At 44.0% G+C, this 20,914-nt stretch overlaps 1 protein-coding gene across 1 annotated transcript in view; it reads right to left on the bottom strand.

Annotated features, from left to right (window-relative positions):
- syndig1 (synapse differentiation inducing 1) overlaps nucleotides 1-20,392 on the bottom strand; it is a 34,375-nt gene extending 13,983 nt beyond the window's left edge. Inside the window, exons 1-3 of the mRNA XM_018766077.2 lie at nucleotides 19,753-20,392; nucleotides 12,473-13,067; nucleotides 6,052-6,189 (exon numbers count right to left, since the gene is read on the bottom strand). Coding sequence (XP_018621593.2) covers nucleotides 6,052-6,189; nucleotides 12,473-12,967 — 633 coding nt within the window. The 5' untranslated portion in view covers nucleotides 12,968-13,067; nucleotides 19,753-20,392. The remainder of the gene's footprint in view (nucleotides 1-6,051; nucleotides 6,190-12,472; nucleotides 13,068-19,752) is intronic.
- Between the last annotated feature and the right edge of the window lie 522 nt (nucleotides 20,393-20,914).

Genomic DNA, 20,914 nt, shown 5'->3' with positions numbered 1-20,914 from the left:
TATACAGAAGCCCACGCTTCCTCTTCCCAGCCAAAATACTGTGTAAAGAGCTTACTCCATGTGTTAGAGTGGGCTCTAAAAGCAGCGAATCAGATTATACACACAGGCTTAGCACAAAAAAAAAAAAAAAAAAATCCTGGACGTTAAGTTTTGGGACGCTGGAGAAATAGCCTAAGGGTTGTTTTTTCCCCTCTTGCTACGACACAGAATGCACTACAAAAGTCTCCTCCCAGAGATATTTGGGTATTATTTTGCCAAAGTTTATGTGGTTTCTTTTTTTCTTTTATTGTTTCCAAACTTACGTAGACCCGCTTTAACCAGCATGTCTACTATTTTACATTTCGATCGATAACTAAGCCGGTTTTATATATGCCACTGAGTCTCAATCGTGATAAATGCCATATAAATGCAGGTAGTGCTAAACTAAAATCAAAAATGACAATACTATTTTAAAAGGCTTTTGGTTTGTTAACCAGGCAAGGCATCATTTCTAATAAATTATAGATAAAATCTGCAAGCCCTACAAATTGCTTGCACTGAGATGAAAGAGGTCCTTTTAGACAGGGATGTTTTCCTGGTCAGTAAAATGTTTATGTACTAACATATGGTTTGATGTGTTTGACAACAGGCAGGGAAACTGTAGACACAAGCTGTTCACTCTTGCTGGGTGTGAAATAAGATTAACGGGCAAGCATATTGTTTCAGCAGAATACCGAATCAGTAAATATCCTCCATGAATGCCACGCATGAATGACTTTTTCAAAGAGTGTGGAAGTCTCATCATATTGTTTTTTTGGGATCACGCACCTTGTTACAGAACCAGTTGATGCAGTAAAAAGAAAACGTCTGCCACCGAATGCGAAGTAGGATGATTTAGAAGGGATGAGGTGTCTTCCATGCCAGGCACCAAAAAAAAATAATTTAAACGGACGCTGTTGCAGGACGTTGTGGCACTAACTATAAGCGGGACACGGTCGCCTTGAGTGAAGCGTCGCACCCGAATCTCTTCAATTAACAGTAAACCGGTATGAATATGTCACACAATCATGTCCAGACTCTGTATCTGCACAAACTTGCCTTGGATACAGCAGCAAAGGAGTGAAAAAGTAAACCGAGAGGGGCTGCCTTGTACCACAAAGAGCTGTTTATATTCTGAGCAGAGCATGCCTTTCAAAAAGGCTGTCTGAGAGAGGTCTCTGTCCTCCAGCTCTCTCCGATAAAACTGACAAATTGTTCCGGGTAATGAGACAAAAGCTGTAATCGCAGGTTTTGGGGAAAAGCGCCCATCCTTTTTTGTGAAGTATGCGTGTAAATTAGGGCAGAAAGAAGCAAGCCTATTCTGGGACTACAGGGGCGCTGCAGTTCTTTCACACATCTTTAAATAGTGAAGCAGAGGTTGCCCCGGGACATGTGGTCTCCTGCATCCACATTGAGGCCATTTAAGCCAGGAGACACATGACTAAAACAAAACCAGAATGTATCCAACTCCCGTGCACGGTGACGTACCTTTCTATCCATAGCTTAGCTCGATTTAAAATTTGTAGACATAACCCCGTCGGCCAAGTGACCAGATGGACTTGTCAAGGGATTTGAGTCTTCAACCTTTTGGTCACAAGTCTATCTCAAAAGCAATTAGCGTACCCGAAAGGGGGTTGCCGTCTAATCATATATGAGCCGTTTAGGCAGCCTGCAGGATCGTGGTTCTCGGAACCAACAGAAAGGTTGTCCACACCTTCTTCCCACTAATCCAGGCTGGCATATAGAGCAGAAAGAGAAGCAGCTCTTTCAAACCCCCTTGCTTTCATAGGCACCATCGCTTTAGAGCGGATTCCAGTGTTCTCGCGCGGAAGTTCATTTGCGGAGAGGCAGATAAATTGTTCTCATAAGATCACGTTGGCCTCGCCACAATTCTTAGTCGGTGGAGCTGTTAGAACAGCTCGTTCCAGCACATGGAGTTCGTAGACCAGGAGCTAATGAATAGACTTCAGCGCGAGAGATTTTCTCTTCCCTGAAGGGATGTCAGTTCAGCCGAGCCAAGAAAACTTCAGCTGGCCCTTGGATTCACAGAATGCTTTATCTGTTACCTTGACGGCGTCTGGAGCAGACTGTCTGTATCATGCATCGCAATTAGCCCCTTTCTGCTAGACCAGATTCACTACAGGTCCTGGTGGACATAAAACATTTATGGGCTGTTCCAAAATCCTAAAAGTGACTCTGACTATATTTCTCCTATGACTTCAGGAGTAGCACGGCTAATTATTTCCCATGGCACTGCAGCCACTCCCCTTCCCAACCAGTTCATTTCTGGCTACATTACGTTGACTAGCATTTAAAAAACATAAATTTTTAACAGGCCTGTTAATTAACCCACGGTGAGCGCGTGGCCTGGTGGCTGGATTCATGGGGCTGCTATTAAAAGTTGACCAGGCAAGCAAGGTGCTACTCTAATTATCAAGGAGGTCAGGGGCACTCCATCCGTGAAACGTGGACACCTCACGTATAAAGTGTTTTTTACAGCTGATTGCCACGGTGTGCAGCGTATTGATTTCTGCACGCCACCTCAAAGGAGAGATTTAATTGGAGTCCTGCTCCGGACAGAAAAAAAAGGCATAAGAACCAATTAAAATCTGCACGACCTTTCAAGTCATGATTAGTATGCGGAGACCCAGCTAAAAGCTTGAAATGAATCTCAGGTAGGAGCCTGAGCCTTAACTTTGCTGCAGAATCAGTTTTTGATGCGATTTTGTGTCCACAAAGCACAGTAAGCACCGGTCCTTACAAGAGCAGGGTGCACTGAACCAACCCTGATAAAGTGTTTATTCGGAAGTTTATTTTGGAAAGTCAGACACCTGTGTCATTTCATTTTAATACTGGTTTTATGTAGCACATCATGATATTAAGGAAGAAATGATGTGTTATCGACACCTTATGCAGGAGACAGCTGATAAAGGTGAAATCCTGTCTAAATTTTAGAATATCCGTTGTCCTCGGTCCGGGTCATTTGGATGTTATATAACATTTATCAAGGTCTTATTGCAGTTGCCTTTAACACTCATGCTTTAATGATAGTGCTTCGTTTCCCTTATACAGTTTCGGCACAGGTGAGTACATTATAATGACAGATGTGTCCGAGCTTGTAAAGTTAAAAGTGTGTTTGGAAACTTCATTAAGCAGTACATTGCTATGGGAATTTCAGAAGGGAGGGAATCATCTGTGGGATGCACGACACTGACCGCAGTCATCACACATCAGATTCACTGGTTATTCGTGTTACGCATATTCGAGTTACAATTTTTTTTGAAGGTACTGCCATTTTCCAGTTTATTTTTCCTAACTGTTCTATTTTCAAATATTTCTGTGTGGTACAAGGAGAAAATGACCTCTTATACAAGATGCTCCAAAGATCATGAGCACAATCTATAAACAGATTTATGCTTATTTGCAATATAGGTCCAGACCTCAGTATTTTTTTCAGTTGCTTATTTTGTTTCACAAATAATAATGTATTATAGTTAGGAGCAAAACAGTCTGGGGAAAATGAAACTCACAAAAAAATCTGACCCGGTTTATAACCCTGATTAACATATAAAGTTAAGATAGAAGATACCTTCATGACCTGAGTTGGAAAAAATTTAGTTCCGTTTTAATTTTGCTTCCATACTGTCAGTGTAATTCATTCGTACGAATCCTTTTCTGTTCAAGAAAAGACTCTGAAAGAATTCTAGCTAGTAGAAGCTATATGCAGTGTGAGAGATTTAATGAATAATCATTTAATGAAATTTAATTATCTAGGCCTATTCGTGGGTATTGTAAATAAGCACTATGAATGGAAGTGTATTGCTAGGGCAAAAAGTGCATATTTCATACTTTCTCTCCATTCCAAGACTGGTCTTGTTGTATTAAAGAAAGTAGAGACCCAAAATAACACTACATTAATGATGTGATTCAAACCAGAACAAACGGCACCAATAGTCTGAATGTACTGCCTGCACATGAACTGGTTTGGACTCATGTTAACAGCTTTTACTACATTTTTGAGCATTTGTTGGAGCCCGATGGACTCTAGAACGCATAAGGCAGATCAGTGTTAGTGTGACTTGTTCAGTGAATGCTGGCTGAGGCACTTTTAAATACCTCCTACAATAAGAATGTGGGTGTCCCAGCCCCCAGGGCTCTTACCACTGACACTTCCTGCTGTTGCAAAGCTTTATGTTGGGATTCAAGCATTGATCTGAGCGTGGGCTGTACCGGGCTGGCTGGCAGCCTGCCTATAACAGGGAGAGTAAGCGGGATGTAGGTGTGGAGTCGTGATGCGCTGCGGGACCAAAGGCAGAGCGGAACGAGGGAGGCAAAGGGAACCAGGGACGTCTGGGCCTGACGGAATCACTTCTGTCACAAGCCGAAACCCGGCACGGATCAGCCAGAAGGAGGTTGTCCTCCGTGCCTAGACAGCAAAACTCGGTTCAATGAAATGATTCCGTTCTTGACATCATTTTCTCCTCGTTCATGGAAATTATCAGACTGAAGAGCTTTCAGGTTCCGCCCCGGCTTTAGAGCTTGAAACTTGAGACGAAATTTGTTTTGTCTCCGTGCTGCATACACGCCGATTTTCTAGCCGTGTTCTTTCCTGGCTGAAGCGAATTAGGAGTCGATGAATAAAGTGGTTAATTGTTCAGTTTCACCGAATCGCTCTGCAACACACATTGTCTCTGCTGTAGCCCACTGTGGACTGGGAAACTTCACACTCGTAGTCCAGCTAGGTTTTTGTTCCATTTGATCACTGGACAACTCTGTCAAATATAACATAAAACTTAGCCTACTATCACTTCCATTCGAAGTTTTTAGCTGTTAAGTAAAAGATGGGAAACCTACCGGACTCAGGCCTCCCGGACTGGACCTAAATATCTCTATTATAGACCATTTATTTGGCACTCAGGGCTCACCTATTGTAGTCAGAGAATACGTGAGGATGGCACGAAAAAAGGCGAACGCAAATGTGACAACGTAGGCTGTCACAAGAAACATCTGCATGCTTTGTTCACCCTGGGTTTCCGCACACATTGCCATTTTTCAGCTTTCTGCTTGCGTCAACATTGGTCAGGTATCCAAGAGCTGTCTGGATCGCTTGAGATATGTCTGCAGAACCAGTTCACTCAATACTGCTTTCTACATTTTCGTTTTTTTTTCTTTTTTTTTTTTTTTTTACAAACCCGTTGACTTGAGGAATAAGAGCTTGAAATCTGGAGCTGAATGATTAACGTTTTTTGACGGAGATGAGTCGTTTTGTTTCGTTAAAGGATTTTAAACGTGGCGACATCATCGTGAGTCTGACACCATTTTGCATTTTAAACCATATTAAAAAATATGGAGAATATATGAGATGAACCAAGCTGCACTATGATGCTATCGTGGATCGTAGCCATTGTGCCTGGTCCACTTGTGACAGCCATGGAATTTTGTCCTCCTCCTTTTTCCACTCAAATAGCTTTGGTCAGCAGGGATCATAACAGCCTGTGGACATCAGTCTGGTGACAACATGGAACAGTTTAAAATAAGACCTGTAGAAAATACCGGCAGTCAGAGAAGTGACTTTTTTCGCAGACACCCCTTCAGGAATTCAGCTCACATTCATTGGTGGTTTGATTGGGTACAGTCTAATCTTTGGAGTGGAGGGTTGCCAAAAATCTTTTTCTTCTCAGCTCTGTTTAGGTCATCAAGCCTCAGAGCCCCTTCCAGGGCAAATGACACAGGGCCTCAAGTCTCACACCAAAAAAAAAAAAATATCCCGGTAAAAAAAACCTACATAATTACACATATATGCGTCATAATCCCCGTATTTCACATTTCCTATGGAATTTGTCACATTATTAATGACAGCATCCTTCCTCTGAAATTTAAAAGTGCATAATTTGCACAGCACGATAAGAAACCTAAGGCTTTGGAGTCCGTCCGAGCAGGTAGCGAAATGCTGAGTCCATTGGACGGCCCTCGCTCCCCCCCCCCCCCCCCCCCCTCGCCCCGAGATGAAGAACAAAAAAGAGCAGCTCATACCTCGTGGGATAGGTAGAAAGCGGCGATCCCCAGTGGCCAAAAGCAGCAGAGCATGGAGAAAACGCTGAGGCCCAGGTGGTCCCGGGGGGGCATCATGAGGAAGTTGTCCTCACTTTCAGTGTCACTCGAGTACTCGCTCTAAAGGACACGGACACAGCGGCAAGGGAATACCATGAGGATGGACATTGTGAGTCCATACAACATGAGTACAGACACAATGTACAAGAGACCCCCGAACAAACACTTCTTAACTTCCATCAGAAAATATGCTGGGTGAACATCTGCCCGTTTGGTGGTCCCACGCACGAAAGGTAAAGCACGGCGGTTCTTGGTTCTGGCTCCGTTGCGGTGGAACGACCTCCCCCTCTCACTGAGAACTGCTGAATCTTTGTCCACGTTTAAAATGGCAGTACAGTGGCACAGGGAGTAGTGTTGCTGTCTCACAGCCCCTGGGTGGCACGAGAGGACATGGGTTCGATCCCCGCTCAGAGGAATTTGCATCTTCTCCCTGTGTCTGCGTGGGTTTCCTCTGGGTGCTCTTGTTTCCTCCCACCATCCAAAGACCTGCTGTTCAGCTGCAGTGTGTGAGTGACAGAGGGAGTGTGTTCCACTGATGTATGGATGAGTAACCCCTTGTAAGTAGTGTATCTGGCAGTGTAAGTCACCACAGTGAATAAGATGTGTGGGCTCATAACACTACATAGAGTTCATTGGAAGTCGCTTTGGAGAAAAGCATCTGCTAAATAAATAAATGTAATGTAAACAGAATAGTTAGCTTTGTTAAAAAAAATAAAAGGACACCTCTAGTAGTGCTGTGTATTAAGGTAATTAGTAAGGATGTTAAGGTTGGGTAAAAGAGACAATGTCAATATTTTTCCATTGACATAAGGCAGAGCAATATTGACTATTATGTTCACTAGTCCTCCTTTTACATCCTTGTCATCACTAAAGGCAACTCCCAAAAGACCTTACAAAAATGTATCCTCTTACAAACAAGTAACCAAGAATTCAAGTAACACTGATCTATTCTACTGTCAGTCAAATTTAAGGATTTTGCTGCTAAACGTAAGTGGCTGACAACGTACCCTCAAATTACAGCAAAGCGCTCTTGATATTTAATGCATCGAATGTAATTAATGTAATGTATTAAGATTATGCAGGTATCTATTAATTATCAAACTCAATCAAAAAAAAAAAATCTGTGTTGCGTGCTGTGGAAGCTTTGCTTGTTTATGTGTGCCTCCCAGCTAATTAGCAACAAACTTGTCAGTTTCAACGCCCATTTTCGAGTAACAGAATGCAGTAGAAATCTGCATTAAGCCTTTTCCACTGTAACAGAAGTACAGTGGGCCAGGGAGTATTGGCGTCTCCATCCTGATTGACCAGATGAGCCTTGTCCTGGCACGCCACACATTCAAAAAATTGAAAACGTACTGTAAAAACCAATTTAACATGCATGGGTTGAACAAGCACACAGTATAACACATGCATCCAGGCCGGCTGCTAATGCGACAAACTTTATTGCAGAGATTGCGGATGAACGACTGGTGTCACGTGCAACATGACCTTCCAGTTACAGACACACGTGTGTAATATTTGTGAGTCTTTTACGAAACATTTGTTCAGAAGAGACCACCTGATGGCCACAGGATACTAACGTGAATGATCTGTTTGGATCTATTTGTAGTCTGTTATGTTGGCCAGCAATATCAATTTTACATCATATTCTGCGTTAACAGGTTCTTCAGGACGGCCGGGACAGGAAGTGATTCATTGGAAATAGAGAAAATCCCTCAACCTTGTTATTCTCTGATATCACACGCACACAACTCATGACAATGCGATGGCAAACACGATATTTGGTAATAGATCCAATGCGGTAGTGTGTAATTACACGCTCATCGCATCGAAGAGGTTGGAAAATGCAGTGATTGACAGCATAGGCATATTGTGTGTCTAACCCTCCCTCTGTCAATGTGGGTCTATTACCCAATACCCTTGTATTCACTACACACTGACAGCTTGTGATCATTGGCACAGCTCTTATCTCTACAGTATGGGCCTGCAGGAGAACCTAGAGCACATGGCCACTCCAGTAGGGGGCACAATCCTCGGTGCCAGGTGACCACTGAACATGAGCGCTGCTCCTTCCTTATTCTGACAAAAAGGAGAGGCTGTTCCCCTTTATTCAATGCGTTTCCAGTATGTCAGAAAGCTGGAACCAAGAAGGTAGTTTCAAAGACTACCGGACCCCCCCCACCAGGACTGGGATTGCTTGGGAGGGCCAGGTAGTCCAAAAACCTGAGTATGCAACAGGGTGGACTGGCCCAAAAACGGAAGCATCATTGGACAGTTTCACCGCTGACAATCAATGGGACAAACAACCAATTTTAAGGTGCCTCATTGGTGCACTAAACAACAGTCTGACTTCAGGAGGAAGCAAATTCTTTTGTTCTTTTCCCTCATTATTCGCTCAAGCTGACTGCTACGGTTTTAATACGGCCCTGCCTTCGCCAGGAGAGCCGGGGAAAAATGGCTGACAGGCTCATAATAGAAGCTGTCAAGAAGCATAGGAAGAACTGGCTGTTTGCTGGAAATCTAGATATAATACGAAATGATGGGTAATTTCGGTGCGGGAGTATAGGGTAACCATTTCAATGAAAGGTTAGGGATGAGATGCATGCATCTATTGAATCCAGTCACCCCTTGTGGAATGATTATGTAAATCCAGCAGATGTTCCAACTATAACCACCATCTCAGCCATTTCAATATCAAGCAGGAGCAGCCAGTCGATTATAAAAATGAACGAAACTGCGTTCTCGAAGGCCCGCTGCGTGCAATACTATCAACTTTTTTGAGGGCAGCAGCAGCACGTACCAGTGTACCGATTTTTGTACCTCTTGCACGAGGACCTTCCATCTTCTTCGATGGAGCACTCGTCCGTGTTTCACTTGCTCTTTCGAAACGGCACCGCTAGATCACTTCGTCCGTAAGGTACATTTCAGTCTCGCGCACCATGGCAACGCCGAACATGCCCTTTATGGATTCGGTACAGTAAGTGATGGTGGGCACGCTTTCCATCGGTGCGGCAGGTGTTGCAGCGGAGGAAAAAAACGGTCTCGGTGCAAATCTCAAAGCAGATCCTCGTTAAGTGCTTATAAACCAAATGACACAAAGCTGCCACTCCTACGTGAGCAGCGCCAGTACCACGAAAGGAATCATTTATAGGCTTTAATGTTAATATTCATGAAATGCAGTGACTTGGGGAAATGCCACCTAGGGGATCTCTAATACTGATTCAGTTGGGGTAGAAGCAACTGCATTCACTGTGACTGCAGCCACGGTGCGGGACTCGATTCCATTTGAAGTGTGCACTCGCTCTTAAATCCCTAAATACATTTGTCGCATTTAAAAATAGCTTGTGTAGTTTTATAAGAAATCGGTTATCAAAGCAAATTTTAGCATAGTCTGAGACTACAAAAATATCTAACCGGCAGATTTTGTTCCATCTATAAATATTAACACAATGATCATTCATTATTAATAATCTTGGTGAGGAACAAGAGCTGGGATAAAGAAACCTTTTAGTTTGTCTACGTTAAAAAGTATTTGATAAATGACGGGAGCGACGGTAGAAACTGCACTGTTCCGTAAGCCACGCAGTATGTTGATATATGGATTGATTCTTAATTTCTTTAACAGCGGCACAATTTATACATCTTAGATAGTCACGCATGTCACGACACTTGAGATGAGCTATTTCCGGAGGATCTCCCAATGACGATAATACACACACACACACATTTTCAGAACCGCTTGTCCCATACGGGGTCACGGGGAACCGGAGCCTAACCCGGCAACTCAGGGCGTAAGGCCAGAAGGGGAGGGGACACACCCAGGACGGGACGCCAGTCCGTCGCAAGGCACCCCAAGCGGGACTCGAACCCCAGACCCACCGAAGAACAGGACAGCGGTCCAACCCACTGCGCCACCACACCCCCTCATGACGATAATATGAAAACGTATTTCACATTTTAAATGAGCGTGGGTAGATCTGAAACCCGTGTTAAGACGTCTGAAATAAATGTGCAACTAGGAAAGCATGTATTTCACAGTGAGCAAATTCAACGTGTGCTCAGGTGTTGATAAGGCAAGAGGTGACTGTTACACATTCACACAACAGTATAATTTTTAAAAACAATGCAGATGATACAATTGTTTCCTCTACCAGTGAAAGTCAGAATTGTCCTGGGAGTGAATGTCTATCAGCTCTCCACCTCCTTCATCAGCCTCTGATTTAAGGAAGCATGCAGTACAAGAGGATGATTACAGTCATTTTCACCCCGAAATGTTGCGCAAACCCAGCTGCAAAAGTGCTGAACTTTATGTCAGCCTCTTATTCGAGCTGAATGCTTCATATGACAGCTAAATGTTTAATGTAATAATTTCCTTCTGCGTTTTACGTTAGCATGCTGAACAGCCAGCGGAACGTGGACTCATAAATGAAGGGTCATGTATTATATTAACTGGATTTAGAAATGGACCTTTAACAGTTTTATATCAAAAGGTCAAAACACCGCTTTAATAATTAAAGTGATTTAATGGCCTTTCAAGAACTTGACAGTTATTAGTCTTTTTCATTGGTTGCAACTGCTCCCCATAATACTGAGGCTGGGAATTTATGTAATACTTGAGGGCAGACATGTTAAATCCTTTTACCTTTCTTAAAAGGATAATGTTTTATTACATTGAGATGCTTTTACTTGCTCTTCTTCAACAACGCCGCAGCACGTCGTTTCTGTTCGGAGACGCACGCTGCTGTCCGCGCAGTTTCATGCTCCTTTGATGGGAACTCTTCACGGTCACTGTGCAACTGGCACAGAGGTTATTCCGTTTGTGCAAAAGCGCCCATGCCTTCGCACTCAGCAACTGTTATCGGGACACAACGGAGAGCATCATTCGTACCACGCAGTGCTGCTTTCTGTAACTTTGGAAAATTGTTCCAGCTACCGCTGTGAGGACGGATACAGCAGGACAGGCATATCGTGCCATTCAGCAAGAAGCCTTCAAATAACACGTCCAGGACTTAAATGCATCTGCACTGCCTGTGATGCTGTAGCTGTCGCAGGATTTGGTCTGGGTGTAGTGGTCACATAAAAGAAGTGTTACTTAGTATGCACATTTATACAACAGAGTATCGCCATGGAAGCATGGTACCCTGCTGAGGACCAACACTTGAGCCTTCCCAACCTGCTGCATGTCAGCCAGCGGCACTGGCGGGTCTACGGTAGGCTGACTCACACCATACGGAGACAGCAGCTGGGCAGCTGTAGGGCTCCTGGGTCCAAGCTGCTTCTCCCCGTCTCACTCCATGAAAACTAAACAAACTGTTACTGCTCAGTGTGAGGTGCAGAGGGTTAGAAGCACATACGGAACGACAACAGAGCCAGGCATGGAACTTCAGTAGAGCCGTGCGCTCAAACTCGGTAGATCACGATATAGCTCAAGGCGCCGACGCCATCGGCGGTCCTTCCCTACGCCAGGAAACCGGGTGTGGGAGTCTCCCCCCCACATAAGCGTGCAAACTTTATTGGCTTGTATTCCAGCTCGAAATGACCCAGGATCATGTAACAGTCACAAAATCTGCGAGACTGAGATTTATTGTGAAAACGCTGCCATGCTGATATTTACACAGGGAATGCAGGTCCTGTGTAAATATCAGCTGAACTCTCAAAGAGAAACACTCAAATATTCATCCGTGTAATATTTCAGTTGCATTTGGGAATATTCTGCATCGCTCTTTAATGGCACCGTAAATATTTGTGTCAAACGCATTGTTATAAACTTGTATTATCATTTTACAGGCTTCTGCATGATATAATCGAAAGGTGCCACTTCAACAGTGTAATAATATCCCACCTCTAGTACACTTATATACTTTCATGAGTTTTGTGTTGTTTTCATTGCACTACCAGATAACCCACTAGACATTGTTCTTACCGTTCCAACCTCCGAAGATTTACCTCCCCTCATATTACAGCGAAGCACAGATTTCACGCCAACAGTAGCCTTACTTAATTTAAAATATGAAATATTGTTGTTCTGGTACATTCTGTGTGAAATGGTCTTTTATTGTATTTTGAGGCTTTACTTTGCTTCTGGCCTGTTTTGTATTGCAAAGTGTGATACTGTGATTTCAGATGGCATACATATTTGGAAGAAGTATCCACACTTACATAAAATGTCAAGTTTAGAGGTTTAAGCTCTGAACTGCAAAAAAAGAAATTCAAAAAAATCTTTGTAGTGTAACTTCATGGATTTTTTTTTCACAAACACATCTTACTGTGAGTTATTTTGCCCTACTGCAACTTGGGAAGCATATAAGCGGTAAGCAACCCCTACAAGGACATTTCCACACACCTCCAGTTCCCGGAACTCGTCCTCATCGTCCACATCATAGGAGAGGGTCTGGATCTTGGCATCCTCAGCAGACAAATCCAGGAACTTGCCATCAGCAAACATGAGCCCCTCCTTCGAGGCAGGAGAAAGGTCCTCAATGAAGGTAGTCTCACAGCAGTCCCCCTCACCCCAGGCTTTAAGCATGTTCTCTGAACACAATATGAGATTGGGACGGAAGCAGGGCTCCACAACCTGGGGCAGGGAGCTAGGGTTGAGCAGCTGCGGGGGGCCACCACCCTTGCCGTCCCGTTCCTGGGAGCCCTCCTGTGGAGGCAGGTTGACCACTACATGGCCTTGGTACTGGGGGGCCGAGTACACAGACACCAGGCCATCCTTGGCTTCCAACATCAGGCTGCGGGTGTTGATGAGCCCATTTCGCTTGCAGCTTGCTGAAGACTCCCCAATGATGCAACTCCGCAGCTCTGGGGTACCTTGCTCCTCTGGTGGCCTCTCCATCCTTTATGGCTACGGGGTGCAGACGTGTCCCTCCGTTCCTCTCTAGAGGCCGTTCTCACAGAGGCCCGTGGGAAGGCATGGGGGCACAGGAGGCGGCGTCCTGTGGGTGACAGGGAAGAAGCAGACCGCTAAAGAGGTTTCCTTTCATGACAGGACAAGCTACAGTATGTATCACTACTTTTACCTATCGTTTTGAGTTTGAATAAACAGGACCAACTTCACGTTTTGAGCTGCCCGAGTGAGCCCTAGATTAATCGGCTATAAGTTTTCAAAGTTTACATTTATTCATTTAGCAGATGTAGTGCATTACATCAACAGAAGAAGAGACTTGGATGCAAACACATTATTCTAAAGCACAGTTAATTTGTCACATTCCACCATATGAGCCAGAATACATTACACGAGTAGCTACGTCACGGTTTATCCATTGCTTCTATCTATATGCAGAATTACACAATGAAAATGGAGCCGGGATGTAGTGGTAGCAAACAAAATAAACTTAAACGAAACACAATTAACTCCAGCAGTGGTCTTCTATCGCAAATATAATGCACACAGTTAACATTTATTAGTACGGCATGTGATGATACTTCAATGGTTTCAATAGCCACAGTTTCCATAGAGATACACCGATTAGCCACAACATTAAAACCACTGACGGGTGACATGAATAACATTGATTATCTCCTTACAATGACACTTGTCAAGGGGTGGGATATATTAGGCACCAAGTGAACAGTCAGTTCGTGAATTTCATTTGTTGGAAGCAGGAAAGATAGGCAAGCGCAAGGATCTAAGCGACTTTGATGAGGGCCAAATTGTGATGGCTAAGCGACTGGGTCACAGAAGCTTCTCCAAAACGGCAGGTTTTGTGGGATGTTCCTGGTATGCAGTGGTTAGTACCTACAAAAGGTGGTCCAAGGAAGGACAACCGGTTAACCGGCGACAGGGTCATGTGCACTCAAGTCTCATTGATGCACGTGGGGAGCGAAGGCTAGCCCGTCTGGTCCAGTCCCACAGAAGAGCTACTGTAGCACAAATTGTTGAAAACCTTTATGCTGGCCATGACAGAAAGGTGTCAGAACACACAGCGCATCGCAGCTTGCTGCGTACGGGGCTGCGTAGCAACAGACCGGTCAGAGTGCCCATGCTGACCCCTGCCCACCGCTGAAAGCGCATACGATGGGCACGTGAGCATCAGAACTAGACCATGGAGCAATGGAAGAATCTGGCCTTGTCTGATGAATCATGTTTTCTTTTACATCATGTGGACGGCCAGGTGCGTGTGCATCATTTACCTGGTAAGAAGGCAAGCCGGAAGAGGCAGTGTGATGCTCTGGGCAAAATTCTGCCAGGAAACCTTGGATCCTGGCATTCATGTGGATGTTACTTTGACACCTACCTACCATGGTCTACCTTGTAGACCATGTACACCCCTTCATGGCAACGGTATTCCCTGATGGCAGTGGCCCTACCACACTGCAAAAAATTGTTCAGGAATGGTTTGAGGAACAAAACAAAGAGTTCAAGGTGTTGATTTGGCCTCCAAATTTCCCAGATATCAATCCGATCGAGAATCTGTGGGATGTGCTGGAAAAACAAGTCCGATCCATGGAGACCCCACCTCGCGACTTACAGGGCTTAAAAGATCCGCTGCTAACGTCTTGCTGCCAGATATCACAGGACACCTTCAGAGGTCTTGTGGAGTCCATGCCTCGGTGGATCAGAACTGTTTTGGTGCCATGAGGGGGACCTACTCGATATTAGGTAGATGGTTTTAATGTTGTGGCTGATTGGCGTAAAACACACACACACACACACACACACACACACACACACACACACGTAAAACAGTAAACGTAGATTTGCAAAGAGGTAGCGCATTTACGAACCCATTTAGTAGTATTCCTTTCTCAAATTCTCAGTTGATTAGTCACGCTTATTCATCACGTTTTTCATTTTTCCCCCTCCTGAAACTCTTGAGCCTATATCTGCAGACTCAATCATTTCTTACAAATCAAATTGTGGGTCTCACCAGAGGAGCAATGACAAGCTCTAAATGTATGCAGATTATTTCATTGATTTATTATTCTAGGATATTTGTAGGAGAGGCTGTAAAAATGTGGTGGAGAATGTCAATGAAATGCAGTAAAAAAGCAGAAAAGAGCAGCAGCTGAATGTCAGCTGTATGTATGCTAATGTTAGGACTAAGTTTCTTTTATTGCCTACATGATAGGAATGTTGAATGCAGCTGAAAGAACTAGGACTAAGCAGTCTCTGCATTGCAGACCCTTGGCAAAATCGAAAACAACTGCCTACTCTGTTTACTGGTCCTTACCTGCCCACTCCACCCCACCTCTCCACCTCCACTCCATAGATCTTGGTGCTTTTGATTCCCAGCCATGCAAATGAGCTGCCTTGGTTAAAGGGTACAAAGACCATCATTGATTCCTACTGCTCTGCGCTGCCTGGACGCTGCTCTGAAATGTGAGGTTTGGATGTGGTAGGGATGTGTGTCAAGTTCGGCAGTAAATCCAAACCTCGCAGGCGAATTCGGAAATGCACACAACCCTCTAAACGTTGCCCTGAAACCAGCTATACGCCTCATAGGAACTCTGACATGATTCTCCAATTTGTTTTCTCTTGTGCGTTTTGTGAGTTTTGCAAGATTTTCAAGTCTTCTTAATGTAAGTATTTTGGAAGTAAGGGAAAGTGGTGATTTCTGTCAAAATATTTAAATGGTTTAACTGGGTAAGTTGGGTATGATAAAATAAATACACACACATTGCCTGGAGCTGCTTGTCCCACGCGGGGTTGTGGGGAGCCGAAGCCTAACCCGGCAACACAGGGCGCAAGGCTGGAAGGGACACACCCAGGACAGGATGCCAGTCCATCGCAAGGCACCCCAAGCGGGACTCGAACCCCAGACCCGCTGGAGAGCAGGACCCGGTCAAACCCGCAGTGTGTTAATAAAAATAAACTAATACTTATATATAACACTATACAAGACTATGGTGCATGACTGCCCAACAAAACTACATTACAAAGTTTCTGCTCTTACTTTATATGTAATTATATAAAAAACAAAAGCTGATGAGTTTCTCGGTTCTGCCGCCGTTGTGGTGGAATAACCTTTCCCTGTCACTCAGAACTGCGGAAACTCTGTCTACATTCAAGAAGGGTCTGAAAACTCACTTTTTCCAGACCCACTTCGCCCAAGATCTCTCCAGCTCATGTACAGTGTAATTGTTCACGCACCGTAACTTTATGAGCATCCCCAGATATAGCCTTTATTCAGCTACTACTCCGGCATTGTATTTGCTTGTTTGTGTATCTTGTAATATTAAAAAAAAAAAAAAATTGGTGGGAGGGTATCAGGATTTGTCTATCCCGTTTTTTATGCACCTACTCGAACGATGAACCTCGGTGCAGCAAGTGGAAGGTAACAAACTAGGTTTACTTGAAACTTTCATGTCTGCAGCTATGCCTCTTTTCCTTAACGTAATGGATAAATTGTACTTTTGCTGAGATGTACATCGCTTTGGACAAAACCATCTGCTAAATGAATAAATGTAAATGTTAATGTTAATGTGATGAAAAGGCATTTAATGTAGGATGGAACATTAGTATAACACAAAGGGTGGCAAAAGCAAAGGACCCCAGCACTTTGTTTACATTTACATTTATTTATTTAGCAGATGGTTTTCTCCTAAGCGACATACGTACATCTCACAGAAAATACAATTTGTGCATTATTGTTGTTACATGGGTTCTTTACAGCTGTTGTAGGGTAAGATGTGTATCAAAGTTTAGGTTCGTGGAGTGTACGCAAGCATTCGGGTTCCAGTCCTACATCCAACATTAATGCTGTAACTTTTCACAGGGTGATAAATTAGAGGTCCTGTATATACATACATGGCATTAAGCTGATTAGGATTCATTTAATGGTTTTTAACACAGTTTTTTGCAAAGATCAGCTTCACTAGTGTGCTGGATCATACTGTCACTGTGCATGTAATGCATGGTGGTAACTATGCAGCAGATAAAGCCAGTTAACATATATTTGTCCATATATTTCATCTAAAAGCACTCCACACAGAATTGGCACAGATACAAGGATTGTTTGTGGGTGTTTCAACCCTGAACGTTGTCCAGTTCTTCTGCTGAAGCTGCTGAGAAATATTTTATTGACTAAACTGATTAAAGGTCTTCTGTGAAACATAAATGATAGCCTCAAATATAGTACTGAGGTTGTTGCGATAATTAAGTATATACGTGCATATTTCTTAAGCAGATTGTTTTAATTTGAATATTTTTCTTACACTATACTTTTATTTCACCAACAAGAAGATGATCACTTCAAACTTAAACATAGTTGCAGAGGGAATGAAGAAATGTGATATAATCTTACATTACATAACACATAAATTATATTTTGTTTCAAAACCACACCATTTTTCTTTTACTTTTAGAGCAAAGAATTTTAAAAAACTTAATTCATTTATCCTCTTTTTGAACAATAAATGAGCCTATTAAGCAAAAATAGCAGTGATCTATGGCTTGTTAAAATAATTTTTCAAAAATATGTATTTGCAATGCTTAAAACAGCAGTATAACGAGGTTATCCTGATGCTGAGTTTGTATTTATCGGAAACACTGCAGGGTTTTGCTTTGTCTAAGGTTACATGTTTTATCAAAGACTACGGTCAGAAGCAAGCAGACTTGAATAGAAATTGGAACAAGTGGGATTGGTGCACAAAATGAACAAAGTGACATGACATTAATGAATTTGGTTGTCATCATAGCTGCTAGGGTGGCACAGTGAGTAGTGCTGCTGTCTCACAGCACCTGCGTAATGCGAGAGGATGTGGGTTCGATCTCTGCTCAGTGTGTGTGGAGTTTGCATGTTCTCCCCATGTCTGTGTGGGTTTCCTCTGGGTGCTCTGGTTTCCTCCCACACTCCAAAGACATGCTGTTCAGATTCCCCCATAGTGTGTGAGTGACACAGAGAGAGTGTGTTCCACTGATGTATGGATGAGTGACCCAGTGTAAGTAGTGTATCTAGCAGTGTAAGTCACCGCAGTGAATAAGGTGTGTGGGCTCATAACACTACATAGAGTTCATTGGAAGTCGCTTTGGAGAAAAGCATCTGCTAAATAAGTAAATGTACTCTAGAATTATCCATCTTTGATAACAGTAATGATTAGAGTACTATTATGTTTCCTGGAACATTTTGGAAGCCTGTTGGTGGAGGGATTGGGGTGTTAGAAGGTGCTGCACAGGCGAAATGCACACAAGCTCCGAACCGTACGCTACAGCAGTATATCAACAGCTCTCTGAACAATATAAGCATTACAATGTGAGGTCAGTGTTAGAGGGGCCATAATGAAGCAACATAAATCAGCAGTTTCCCCGCATCCTTTCTCTGCTCTGTGACACAGGCCATATAAACAACAACTTTTTATAGACCTTGTAAATCACAACATATTAAGCTACCTGCCAGCACAAGTATCCATCGCTGTGCCTATTCGGCGTGTACATTTCAGTGTGTCATTTAGTGACTTTGTCCGTTTAGTCGATGTATTCGGTGTATACAGACAGTTAGTTTGTACATTCAGTGTGGCATTTAGTGGCTGTATTCAGTATTGTACATACATTTAGTGTGAGCCTAAGTGTCTCATTTATTCACGTAAACGTTCAGTCTTGTCAGAGTTCTGACAAGTTTTACACCCAACACTCTACATGGTTTAAGTAAACGCCTGCTGGGAAGCAGTGAATGTGTCTCGGAAGTCACAATTTCAGCAGTGCCGTTCAAATTCTGTGGAAAACGGCTCTGCTTTGCCGGTTTTTCTTCATTTGAATTACAATGTAATGGAAGTGCAGTAACATTTACTAGTTACTAGGACTCCAACGGTTACGGTTTGGTCTCTGACTCCCGTCGTTGCTGAGGTCAGGTTACATTACGTTCATCTTTTAACACTCACTCCGTAATTCTCTGATTGCTTTAATTAAAGTTATAAAATTCATTTTAAATGTGACTCTACCGATATATATGAGTAAAATATCTTGTTAAATTTTTCTGTCTTCAGAATAAAAGTATCTATCTTTACGGATATATTTTGAATGTGAAGTTAAAATTGGCTTCTTCTCTTGTTTAGTGACGGCCTAATTCTTTTTTTGAAGAATGAAAAACGTGTATGAAAATATACAGTATTTTTTTTCGGCCGTTTGATGATTGGGTTTGTCTCGTGCCTGCGGGGCTCGTCCCGGACTTTTACAAAGAAAAAAAAGAAAAGTTGGAAGAGCGGGAAGCGCGGTGGCGCGCGCTGACCCCTAACACGCGCTGCACCTGCACGCGGCGGGTCCGCGCGCACAGCGACGGCAGAACGACACGCTCACCGGAATGTGGTGCTGCTATGTCACCTAATTAGCGGCTGGTTTGGTTTACTTCGTTCCTTATCAAACGAATTTATTAAATCTAGTGATGCACAGTACTGACGTGTTGGCGGTAAGGTTATGTTCTCGTTGATTGAATGCACGTATTAATATAAATGGAGTGTGTATTCCCCGCGCGCTTGTGTTGTGTGTTCATTTCAATGTCAGTGAAAGGAAAGGCGGAGAGAGGCCCCCTTCACCGGGCAGTAAACCTGCAGACCCCTGGCGCTGTGCAGCATTTGCTGTCGTCCTGGCGCATTCATTCATTCATTCGTTCGTTCGTTCGTTCATTCACTCGTTCATCCATCCATGCAGTCAGTGCTCTGCGTTTTGAACACAAATCCACTTACCTTCCAAGGTGAAAGAGCTCTGCGTGCTGAGTGTCCCGCCTCTGAACCATGGGCAGACCGCGCGCGCTGGACGTCGTGGACAGCGGTCTCGCTCCGCGGCAAAGAAGACACCTGCGCGCGCCGCTGACCGCTCTGCATTTACATCCCCGGGATCCGCTCAAAGTCAAAGTTACACTCCAAGTCCCGCGATCCGGCGTGACGGACGTCCCCGCGCCGGGCGCGTGCGCTGAGGATGAGCGTCAAGTCAAGGATGACACAAATAATAAATAAAGCAGCAAAGAAACAAACAAGCCAGGAACGAAGCGGCGGCGCGGTCCTTCTTCACGGACATCCGTCGTTCATCGCGCACCGCCGCTGCGGCTCTGTGTCCATTTCAGCGGGTTCGCGGATGATGATGTCTGCGAGGGAGGAGGACACACAGACCGTGGGAGTGCGAGTGGGAGCGCTGTGTGTGTGAGCCCACCGCACGGTCTCTTCGGAGTGTGTAACACCGGACAGCAGCTCCTCCCCTCGGTCCTAAAGACCGCACCATGACATGTGAGTCAGGACGGCCATGACTCATGACGCCCGTAACTCCGCTCCATCTCTCCACTCCACCATCTCTCCACTCAGCGCCTCTTCGGGTGAAACACTCGCATTCTGTTACCCATCTTAGGGCTATTTGAATATTTACAAATCCCAAAAAAAATATCATCACACCACCAAACAGTGCACTTCGCGCAAATAATACCAACGCTATTAAGAATGAGCGAATATATATTTCAGTTATGAACCATCCTTGCAAGATATGATCTTTGGCATGAATCAAGGGTTGCCGTAACATTGCGATGCCGCGCAAGGCGACCTTGAGTAGCGGGGCAAGGGGGACACAGAGCTGGAGCGGCGGTGCTGATGCTGCAGTGCTGTCGGAGCGGGAGGGCTGCAGCGCCCCCTGGTGTCCGTGTTTATAGCAGCGTCTGAACAGGACGCGCTCAGGCTGCTCTCCTCGACTTTGAAAGCTTCGTACAAAACACGAATCTGTCTCTAAAGCATTCACAGCAGGTACCAGTATGTATTTTTTTAAAACTTTCAGCGTAATTGGATGAGTCTGAACATTCTTGCAGCATTTACTGCCACTTCCATCTTTTTCTGCCTCCTGGCATCTCCTGCTTTATTATTATTA

Source organism: Scleropages formosus, chromosome 8 (assembly GCF_900964775.1).
Source record: "Scleropages formosus chromosome 8, fSclFor1.1, whole genome shotgun sequence".
Taxonomy (NCBI): domain Eukaryota; kingdom Metazoa; phylum Chordata; class Actinopteri; order Osteoglossiformes; family Osteoglossidae; genus Scleropages; species Scleropages formosus.
The sequence above is the reverse complement of the archived record's forward strand: the minus strand, read 5'-3'. Positions and strand labels throughout refer to the sequence as shown.